The sequence below is a fragment of the Thunnus thynnus genome, chromosome 19 (genome assembly GCF_963924715.1).
Source record: "Thunnus thynnus chromosome 19, fThuThy2.1, whole genome shotgun sequence".
Taxonomy (NCBI): Eukaryota; Metazoa; Chordata; class Actinopteri; order Scombriformes; family Scombridae; genus Thunnus; species Thunnus thynnus.
Window position 1 is genome coordinate 9,229,286 of NC_089535.1, and position 12,035 is coordinate 9,241,320.

At 38.2% G+C, this 12,035-nt stretch overlaps 1 protein-coding gene across 2 annotated transcripts in view; it reads right to left on the minus strand.

Annotated features, from left to right (window-relative positions):
• fibcd1b (fibrinogen C domain containing 1b) overlaps positions 1–12,035 on the minus strand; it is a 118,149-nt gene that overhangs the window by 52,871 nt on the left and 53,243 nt on the right. For both annotated transcript variants that reach the window (XM_067574654.1, XM_067574653.1), the window contains one exon: positions 6,504–6,640. In XM_067574654.1, coding sequence (XP_067430755.1) covers positions 6,504–6,640 — 137 coding nt within the window. The remainder of the gene's footprint in view (positions 1–6,503; positions 6,641–12,035) is intronic.

Here is a 12,035-nt window from a genome sequence, read left to right on the forward strand (position 1 = left end):
CATTTGCATGTACTTAAGTAAAAAAGATTATTTCCCAGCTTTTTGCAGTAACCTGATTTTTCAAACATAATATAAACAAGAAACCTGGTTTTCCATATTGGGTTATAGGATTAAAGGGACTATATGAAAGAATTGTGAAGCAATTTATATGTGTTAATCGTTTGTTATTGCCAATGAGTGAACTGGTTGTAACGTAACTTAAAAAATGAGTGAGAGATGCTTTGCTAAAGCACAGTGCAGGTAGAAGACACAGGGCAGGAAAGGTATCAGACTGATAGCAGGATAAAAGGAAAGATCACAACTAACATGCAATTACATCCAAAATAATCATTTTTAACTCTGTTAACCACTAAATAATTCAGTCTCCACAACTGACATCAGCTTATCAGTGGTGCTTTGAGCCAAATGCTAATATCAGCATGCTAACATGCTCACAATAGCAATGCTAACATGCTGATGTTTAGTAGGTGTGATGTTTACCATTTCCCATGTTCACCATCTTAATTTAGAGTGTCAGTATGCTAGCATTTGCTTATTAGCACTAAACACAAAGTGCAGCTGAGGCTAATGGGAATGTCATTAGTCTTGCAGATATCTGGTGATCAACCAAAGTGAAATTTTGACCAGATGATGGAGGAAAAGGAAAGAGATCATTGCGGTTACTGTAATTCATCCCGAGGGGAACATGAGTGTCTGAATCTAATTTCATGGCATTTCATCCAATAGATGTTGAGATGCGTCACTCATGTCAACCTCATGGTGGTGTATACAAAAAGTCAGAGGATTACCAAAGTAATAAGGATAAATCCTCAAGAAAGCATAGAATATCTGTAGCAAATTTCACCGCAATTCATCTGATAGTTGACATTTCAGTCTGGACTGAAGTGGCAGACCAACCAACTGACGCACATTGCCATCCCTAGAGCCATGCCGCTAGCGTGGCTACAAAATAAATAAAACATGCACAGAATATGTGAATACATCAATTTTTTCACACCTACACTGGTTAAAAATGTAGTAAGAATCAGAGCAGAAGTCTGATTTCTGACCATCTGCATATAAAATATGTGTAATCTGGCTAACACAGCACATAGGCTATACTGATAACACCTGATCTTTCAAAGTAACTTTTGTTTATGTAAATGTAGTCCCTGAAATCTTAACAGGAAAACAATGATACTTGGATATAACATATCCAATCATATGATACACGTGCATCAGCAGTGAGTCTCCCTGTGTAGCCGACAGGACATATAAAATCAGTGAATGTTACTGCAGCAGCCCTCACACAGCTGTCTAACCTTTCCCCATGAATGAATTTCTTAATGGCACTAATATCCTAAAGGAGATGTCTGACACTACTTGTGATAATGCTACCAGTAGACAGCTTGTACTCTCTCTCTCAGCACCATAATAAACTGTCTCCTCACGCCAGTTGATGAAGGCCCAAAAATATGTCTGCATCCTTGTCAGGGAAAGTAAATGAAGATAACAATAAATAGCTGAATTAACTCACAATCAAATACACCGAATGTGACAATAATTATATTTTTTGAATATTTTGATTTTAAGTCGTACTTCCAAGTTTTCAATTTCGCTGCCTTACAAAACATTTACAGATAAGACACAACTGCAGTAACATCCATCCTGGATTTTATTTTTTTTCCAAACCAATAAACTAACAGAGATGAAATATTGAAGAGCCTGTGAGCCAGATAGAGATACTGAAAAGCCTATACTGTACACTCTGAAACGCTCTAAAGGCACTCCGAGCCTCTAAAGGAGTGGCACAACATGCACACAATCGTACATTCAATCTGAAACTTTTACATTTCAGTTCTTAGCTGAATTGAATATTTGAGAGTGATTGCAGTGCTTCTGATAAAAGCACCATTTGATAATGCAGACTCACACTGCACTCTGATATATCTACTCTCATTCATTATTTATACAGTGGTCATTTTTAGTCCCTTCCTTTTAACAAATAAAATAGTAATAATAGAAGACATTACCCTAAGCCGTGAGGCTGTATTTAAATGGCATTTGAAATCTCTCTTCGCTGAAACAGGTAGACCACATGCCCAAAGGATTACTTTATCTGAGTAAGGGGCTTGTGTGTATACATATTTTAGTATTTGTGTGTGTGTGACTGGACGAGTCTGTAAACACAAATGAAATCTCATTTACTGCATGTTGACATGAATGCTTCTTTGATGATGTGTAGAGGTTATTTGGTACAGTCCAATATGCTCATTCTGTAGAGGTAGGCAGAGCGCGTGGTGTGTTTGTATGTGTGTTTTGAAGGGGCGTGGGGCCTAATAATGACAGCTCTTTTCTTTTTATGTCATATCTGCCATCAGTGCTCCTACCCCTGTGGTCAGACAGTCTCCAGGACATGAGTTATGGCAGTGAAGAAATATTGACCAATTTCCTCTGACAACTATCAACATCAACCTGTACTTATCTCTCTCCTCTGCTCTTTTTGTAAATCACTATTACGATGCAGTGCACAGAACAGACACTAAATGACTCTAATGACTTAGACTTAATTGACAAACAGGGATTTTGTTAGGTACCTCTGTTGCTTCCCTTGTTTTTTTTTTTGTTTTGTCTAACACAAGAAAAGGGGAAAAAATAGACACATTTATAAGTGATCTATGAGTCATTATGCCCTGGAGGATGTTCTTCCCTATGTTCATGTAATTTCTGTGATGTCAGCAGCAGCAGTCAGTGCAAGCACCTCATATTCTTCCTTTCCATTGTATCCATACAGTACAGCCAAGAAAACCTGGGTACCACAGCTATACTCAAAACTGTAGATTTGTCTTCCTTATCCCTCCACTCCATTATACCTCAGAGCTGAGGAACCATACTGTAGCTTCAACTGTACATTTGTCTCCTATATTCTTTCCCTGCCACATCCATCTTCTTTCTTTCTCTGAAAGGCTAGTTTTAAAAGAATCTGATTCCTGGGGGAAACTGCTCTTCCTTGCTGCTTAAACTATTCAGAAAAAAATGTATATATTTATGTGTGTGTGTGTGTACTCTATATATGTAAAAAAACAAATACCTATCAGTTCTATTATACAGTTTTTAGTTCTGTACCAGGACTGACTGGTTTTAAAAGCTAATTTTTCAATCATAAAGTTAATAACTGTGGCATTTGTGGGTGGTTGTTGGGTTGGTTTGGACTGTTTGATTGTGCATCATGCAGAGCATTATGGAAAACAGGTTCTTTGATAATAGAAATGGGTTGCATTTTGTAATATCTGATGGCCTCTGATGGATTTTTTTGTGACATTTTCTTAGTACTGAAGCAGACTTTGTCGGGTGTCGTGACAAAGAACCATAAACGCTGCATGTGCACCCACACATTAACATGCCCACACATGCAAAACAAATCCCTTGGTGAGCTCTACTAAACTTACTCTATATAGAGACGTATGATCAGATATGAAGAAACAGGCTCCTAAAGGTCATCACTGACTGATGCTACAGTTCTGCTGATTGACATCTGAATCTTGAGCCCCAGTCTCTTCCTGTCACCATTACTTAAGACAGCTGCATTATCCCAGAGGTTCCCTAAGGGCTACCTTTTTACTGCAAATACAATAGAACAGAGAGATTTTATCACTGGCCATATCTGAATTAAGGCATCTAGAGTATGGGGGGAAAAAAATGAAATTGCTGTTCTCCTATTGTGCTTTTTATCAGTGTGTCTCAATTTCTCTCTCTCTCTCTCCACATCTGATTCTGATGTTTCTATCAGGCCCTTTGGCTTCTCTGTCTCTTCTGAGTATCTCCTATCTTCCCTCCCTTTTTCTAAGTAACCTGCTCATCTCTCTCAGTCAGTCTGCAGCAGTATCTGCAACAGTGCGATGGTATGTCAAGGTATGCTAATGAGGTGGCAGCATATGGCTCATTCCTTATTTAAGCTCAGCCGTTAGAGAGACAGTAAGCCATTCAACTCACCAAGCATCCCGTCTCTCTACCTGCCCCTGTTGGATTGCACCATGCTGATCTCTTAATGAGCCTCAAGCATTATCACAATCAGCTCAACACACCAGGCAGGATAAGTAACTGCTACATTATCACTTCAATCTGAGCTGCTATGTAAATCCTTTTATAGGACAATATTCAGAGAGCAGTTACTTAACACTGGTGCATCATGTGAAAGGGGTGTGGAGTCTTTTGGAGAGGGGGGGCGGGGGGGGGATGTGCGGATTGATATGAAAGCCTTGCACTCACAAGCTATTTCTGTGTAGGCGCTCACACTTTGGCACAAATATCAATTCATGCACTCACACACATACTCTCTCTCTCACACACACACACACATATGAGCATTTACCCACTGATAGGCTGGCATGTAGCTCTCTTCCATCATGCTGCGCTAAGCACTCTGTCACTCTGACAGCCTTGCTTTATTTGATGATAGGAGGGTACGACCTTGCCTATCTGACACAGCTAGTCACTAATTTACAAGCGCGCACACACACACATATACACACATATTCCCTGTCATGTCAATGTAACAGTTACTTGAGTTGAAGTTTGATATGTGCTGCATGTGTTTCTGGTAGACATGCAACATAAAACTGGGAAGAATGTGATAATCACACCATCAACGGACGCATACTTCAAGTCATATTTAGCTTAGCTGTTTCTGCTTCTCATTATTATTCTTAGAATGTTTGGCAGTGACAATGAAATTCTTGAAGAAGTATTAATGCTAGCACTAGTCTTCAGTTATCACAGACTGTACATTTGCATGTGTTTGTGTTTTTAGCCAGAGATTGCCGGCGAAGCTCTTTGAAGGTTGGAGAAATCAATCACACAAGGGGAGAGAGCTTTAAAATGTCCATCTTAAAAAGTTTTAAAATATCCAACTAAATGTTGTCAACAAGACAGCATCATACCCTGAAGCTAAAAGAGGATTTGATTTTATAACTTGTGTAAATAACTAAATGCAGTAGATGGATGTGGAACATTTTTGATTCAATCTGCAGTAGTTTGCATGATAGAAACTGAATCCTTGAACGGTTTTGAGCGGATTCCAAAATCAGCCTTTGCATTCTTTACTAAAATGTGTCACAACCTGTAAAAAAGAGTTTTGATGGATACATTTAGCAGAAATTTGAAACTCTTTAAGTGTTGTAAGGCCTTAGTATTTTATTAAGAACTGCTCTGCGATCCCCGAGGACTGCTACAGTACACTTCAGAACAAAGGGAAATAAATGGCTCTAACCGGTAAGTATGTGTGTGTGTGTGTGTGTAATACATCTAAACCACACTTCCAAATATAACTTCAAACAGCTCAGTGTCAATGTTTGTTCACCTCGCCGTCTCTCATTCCCAAAAGACACAGCGCTTCCAGTATACAGTCTCACTTAAACAACTATGTTTACTTTAGAAAGGCCAGGCGACTGACAGATGTTTGATCACGGAAAGAAACACACGCTTAAAGAAAATCTCCTCTGTGTTACCTTTTTTAGAATATGAAATCCTCTCAAAATATTCTTACAGAGAAGACAAGGATGCAAGAGTTACAAAACCAAAAAAAAAAAAAAAAAGCAGGTCAGACAACTAGAGCCCTGTTTAATGAAAACAGCTTTCCGAGTTAGAAGTACAATGACAAATTAGTTTGCACATAGGGAATGGAGGCTGTCTTTTTATAAACTGGCTGTGCATTTCGTGTTGCCTACTGTAAGTCATAACCTCTAAATATCAAGTAAGATATCTCAGCATCAACAGATATATTAGATTTGCATAATCTAGTTATGCTATGTGATCAGTTGTCACAGTAACAGCTTACACCAGTTTTTGAATTACTACGCTTGCAATTGTGGCCCCCTTTTACTTTGCTTACTAAACAAAAAAATGTCATCATAATTTATGGGATATATTTCAGTTTTTTTTGTGTCTCGCTGCTGTTTTATGCGCTCCCATTGTCTCTCTCTGCTCTTTTATTCATTTTCCTTTCAGCACTCTAACTGTTGGAATTCTCGCTTCAAATGTGACTAATTCAAAGTGCTTTCAAACAGGTCCGCTTCAAAACTTGCGCTTAAAATCTCCTCGCTCTTCTGTGATAAAACTTTGATGAGACCTTTTCGGATTGATACATACAATTCCTAAGGCTGTACAACTGTGATCGCAGCAGGTGCCCACAAAAACAGCAGAGAACCTCGTGTCAGAGTGGATGACTCCGACATGAGTGGATGGAATCGATGTTGCAGATAGAAAAAGTGAGTGAATCACTCTTATTCTGGGTATTCAGTAAAAGCAGCTTTTGTAAAAATCAAACCTGGTGAGAAGGCCTTAAGTTCTTTTCCATTTCCCAGGTTTTTCATTTTCATCTTGATTATGACCCCTTCTGAAAATGTTGCGAATGAGTGAATGCTTCTATTTTTAGGTGGAAACCCATACAGCTTAAAAGCTTTGTGTTTGCGCCTGTGCATGTGTTTCCACTGTAATACATGCGTGTGCATTTTCCTCTGACTCACTGTCCAGCCTCCTCCGTCTGTGGTCATGTCACAGTAGACCTGAAAGCCTGCGGGATGGTGAACAGGAAACACAGAATAGATGCCATCCTCTCTCTGACCACTGGCGTACAGATCACCGCAGTCACGGGGACGTGAGCCTAGGGAGAGGTGAAAGTAGGGAGACATGAAATAAATTAGGTCCAGTACGGCTGCGAAGAGAAAGAACGCTCAGGGCGGTAAAGTGAACTCGGTAATAAAGAGAAGATGAGGAAAACATGAGATAACACTTGTCACACTCTGTCTACAGCCAGGCACTAGAGAGGCACGTAAGTACAGTAAACATGAAGGAGTGGCTCTGTTTCCTGTCAAAATCTTGTCAAAACCCCAATGTGCTGGTTTTACTCAATTTTCTGAATTGTTTTCCAGAAGGATGAGTCTCGAAAAAAGATGGAAAGAACAATGAGGAGGTAGAGAACGGCTGTGTTTAGAGAGAAGATGCAAGAAAGATAGATGATGAGATGGATAGGGGTTGGAGGGTGGGGTGGGGGGCGATGACACAGTGAGACAACAGAGTCTAAGTGCAGCAAAGATAAAAAATGTGAGAAGATACTGAATGCAAGTAGGTTGAAATGAAGACAGAAAGCCACAGATGTGATGCCACGGTGAAGAAACAGATATATAGCACAGAGATATACAGTACATTTGAGATAATATGTAGGAGTAAAAAAAAAGGGTAAACAACAGACATATGAGAGTCAGAGAGGAAGAAGTTTGGCTGAGTGAGGAGATATATACATTTGAATGATACTACACAGACGAAGAGACAGAAAGAGTGGAGAGAGCATATAACAGAGAGAATTCAGGAAGAGTTAGTGCAGAGTTGAGGAGATAGAGAGGTCCGTATATCATTGGATAATCTGTTTCTTTGTTTGAAACCAAAAACGAAAAACTGGAAATACTATTTTTTTTTTGTTTTGTTTTGTTCAGTTTTAAACAAAAATGGAAAAAACAAAGTACAAAGTAGCAAAGAGCTGTTTTTTTGTTTTTGTTTTTCGTGTTTTGTTGTTTGTCAGAGTCAAAAAACGGAAAACGAGAAAACCAAAAAACAGTCCAATTTTGATTTTCTTCCATTTTTCACTTTTTGAAATAAATAAATGAATAAATAGGCCTTTTTTTTAAAAGTTATTGTTCGTTGTCGGCTAGGTTACATAACCTATTCTACAACCCTGATTCTGTCATTTTTTGGTTTTTGGTTTCAAACGAAAAAAACAGATTATCCGATGAAACACGGACCCAGAGACAGGAAGCTTGTAAGTTACAGCAAAGCAGAACAGTAGCACCCTTGTCTGTGTCTGTGAAACCGACAAGGGATACAAAATCTATTCCCTGGGAAGCAGAAGAGGAACTCTGTGATGAGGACAGTGTCATAGATTATGCATGCCAGCCTTCACCGGGTCAAACCCCTGAATTTAAAACAGCCAAGAGAGTTCTTGAAAAGGCCATACAAGATTTTTTACAGTCCCTACACGATATGAAATGTTTGGTCTCCCTGAAGCTTTTCCGTTTTCTCCCTGTAAGCCTTGACTAATAAGCTCTGATTTTCATCATCATCATCACACATAAATGGTAGCATTTCCCATTTCTTCTTTTCATTAAAGGAAACTGAAGCTGTCTAGGTTCCATGGGACATTAAAAAGAGACTATCATCATTATTTAAGAATTTGCTCCTCTGTAGCAAGAGCTTTCAAAGTTTTTCAGTTTAATGATCCCTTACAGGAGCAAGATTTTTTTCAAGCACCCCCCTCACGATGGTACTGACACTGCAGGTGCATTGGAATCACATCTCTCCTTAGCTTGGCTTGTGTTAAGCATATTCTGGCACTAAAAAATTGCAATCTGGTCGCTACAACATGTAACCTGACTCTCTGATGGACATGATGTGTCACGACTTCAGTCAGTTCTATTGCATAGCCATAAAGTCGGGGGATTCACAATGCACATATTAAAAAGAAGAATGGTCAAAATGAAAGAAGCAGAGGCTGAGATATTCCGACTTTTATCAGGTATTCAGACTGAAAACAGCCGTCTGTTAAAACAAGGAACGGGGCTGTTGTTGCAGGTACCATGCAATCCCACCAATTTAAATAATTGTTCCATTAGTCTGAAACTCAACACAGCGCCTTGCTGGATGACAGTTAAAGGATACGGCTGATGTTCTATATTTTTATTACTGTTACATCCAAACAAAAAACAAAACCAACAATTTATTAGTCCATCTCTCAAATGTTTGGTCTGGTTTCTACTAAGATATAAATCTTTAAAAACAGATCACAGATATATACTTTCATTTTAAAAAAGACTACATAATTTTGTGAAACAGCTGGACACTGAAGTTTAAAGCAAACATGGCTCACACAGGACTAAATAGTGCATTTTTTTTTTTTTTTTTGCAGAGTATTTTGAGTGTTTTCGGCAGCAGGAAAGTGTATGTGGGCTTGACTTGAATATACTACAATGCCTATGTTCATCGTAATAAAGAAACCTGTCACTCTGTGCAACAGTGTGCTACAGTGATGTGTTTTTAATAGATTTTGGACAACATTGGAGGACTGTGGCACAGAAGAATGAGCTACATATATCAGGATTTGGCTACAAAGACAATACTTATTAGTCGGATTCATTCAGTGTTGGTGTTTGTCTTTTCATGGGATTAGCTGACAATAAGAAAAGTCTTTAATATCACAAGACTTATCCCTTTAAAATAGACATTTCTTACGATGTGTGTATAGCTTGGGTGAGTGTGTGTGGTTAGTGTTGGATTGGACTGTTCAGGGGATCTCATGTGAATGGCGACAAAATCATCAGTCACATAAACCCTTCAACGTAAGTCACACTGACATCACAAGCACTGACCAGTAGGGGCTCTTTTAAATGCTCACTGTACTAGCATCTCCAGCTAACACTACTAATTTAGTAGCAAGCATTGTAATTGTTTCCAACCATGAATATATGTCCTGATATGTAAATTTGATTTATGATTTGACTTTCTTTAGTTTTAAAATGCAATGATCATAAAATAGAATAATTAATGTGGTAGCAAAAATAATAATAATCTACCAAAAGCAAAGCCCATACTGCCACTGCTGACAACACAAATGGACTTTAGCATGTAAATAATTTAAGCGGTACAACCACTGTGCAATAGTAAAGCAAAGTTGAATGCAGTCCATGAACTGAAACGTAGGACTCCTATGGTGGTTTTATCCAGCTCGGAGCCAGAGCTGAGATAGGCTTCACTGCTGTCAGGTTTGGATTCATATAACTTTGAAAATCTAATATGCTCTTATGGGAATCCAATGCAAACAGTACAGAGATGAATACTTCAAATATTCACAGGCGCAGTGGGACAGACAGGCAGTCAAAGATATTCATGGTTGTGTTCCCTACTTAGACACGTATGCACACAGCTGTGCAGACACAGCCATTAAAAAATTGAAAATGTGCTGTTTAGCATGTGTGCATACAATTTTAGCCTAGTGTGACCAGTTAATACATGAGATACTCAGCACCAAGTACCCTGACCTTATTTCGGAATTAACATAGACTTACAAATGGAAACATACAGTACATGTATGTGAGATAGCAGTACATGTACCATTACCATAATGTACCATTGGTGTAGCATATACATCCTAATTATTTATACGCATTGTGATGTACTGTAATAGACTCCAACACTACACTTTTCTGATTTCACATACAATGCAACCATTACATCATTATATTGATCTCCTTTAATATCTACACATGTATCATTGTAACCTGCCTTAAAGTCAAGCTCAATCCCACTCTTAAGAGAAAGCTGTGATGGTGGTGTCTGAACACCACAATGATAACAGCCAAAAGCAAGGTAACCCACACAAAGATAAGTGCTTTCATAAACACAACAATATATTGCATTTTCAGCATAATGCATCCCACTACATTATATAAATATACACAGGCATTTAGAAAAGATTCATTTGCTATATATCATTTATGATCAGCACTGATGTTTTCATAGTTTTTCTTTCTGTTCTCTAGTTCAGTGAAGATGTCTTTGACAAAATGTCAAGGCTATGTTCTACAGAAACACTGACTTGCCACTGGCTGCTTTGTTATATAGTTTGTCCTGGCTGTAGCTCTGTGGAGCAAAAGGAGTGGAAGCACGCACGGTATCACATGTAAAGACGGAGACAGATTTTTAAAATAAATGTATTACCACATCATAAAGAGACAGAGACTACATGTAAAAGTGCTTTCAAAGAACTGTGCTTTAGACCTTGGAGAGAAAATGAGAAGCTCTGTCTGTGGTGCTGAACCCTGATGCTGGTTTGTAAATCAGTCTGAATGTTCTATAGCCTTATCCCTGACATTTACATAGCTTTAAGATACATATGCTTTAAACAGAATGAATGTAGAGCATTCAGTGCATATTTAAATGAAAAATACTAGTATTTCAAGTAGTGATCATTTTAAACCAAGCAACAGAGAAGTTATTCCTTAACGTGTTCAGATCCCCTGATCATTCCAATGGACATAACTTTTCTAGGATGTCTAGATCTATATTACTGTCACCTGACAAATACACAAACTTATTTGACTGGATGTCTATAAACCAATAACAGTGTTCCACATCATCTAAGGTGGGCTGCAGTAGAGCCGAACCCCCTTTTTCAGCAAGCATAGCCAACTGTGAAGCAAGGAGGAAGCATATGGCACATTTTAATCTATTAATCATATTGTTAAAGTACATCATCTGTGTTTAAACTGTGTTAAAGTAAACATGAGATATTATATTATGTTTACATGTCAAAATATCATGAAAGATTTATAGCTTTTACTCAGGATTCGTCCATCGGAATGGTCAGGGGATCTGAGTGTTTGTTAAAATAATCCAAAATATATATGCCATGTGTTTTAAAGCATCACTTTATTCATTGATATGAGTTAACCATTCATGAAAAATCCACAAAAGCCACAAAGGAGAGAATGTCTGCCATGACAACGGCATTTTCGCCTTAAGATTAGGCTGTTATTGCCTCCTCACAAAACAGTATAATGACATGTCAGATCAGGTATTTCAGTTGTAAGGGCAGGAATGAGATCAATTGATGCTGTTTTAAGAATGTTCAAAATATTCTATATATCATATACACATTTGACATATAAATCAAAGGGAAGGCCTTGAATGCTTAACAGATCCAGCACCATGGAAAGAATTAACATCAAGAACAAGTGTTGACTTTGGTTTCAAATGTAATTTTTCTTTATGTTGTCTTCCCCTGATATAAACAGGGAAATCTCTCGAATGCCCACTTTAAATGGCGGACAAAGTAAACAAGGGCATATTTATTCACTGCTGTTCCCTCATATCTCTTTCAGAAATCTTCTCCAGTATGAAATGTATCCCACAGTTCTTTGTGCTGTCACTGAATCTGTGTTGTACGGCAAATGAAAAGGTCTGCATATTTCAATAACCACATGTCCCCAAAAAGACACATTTTTCATCTC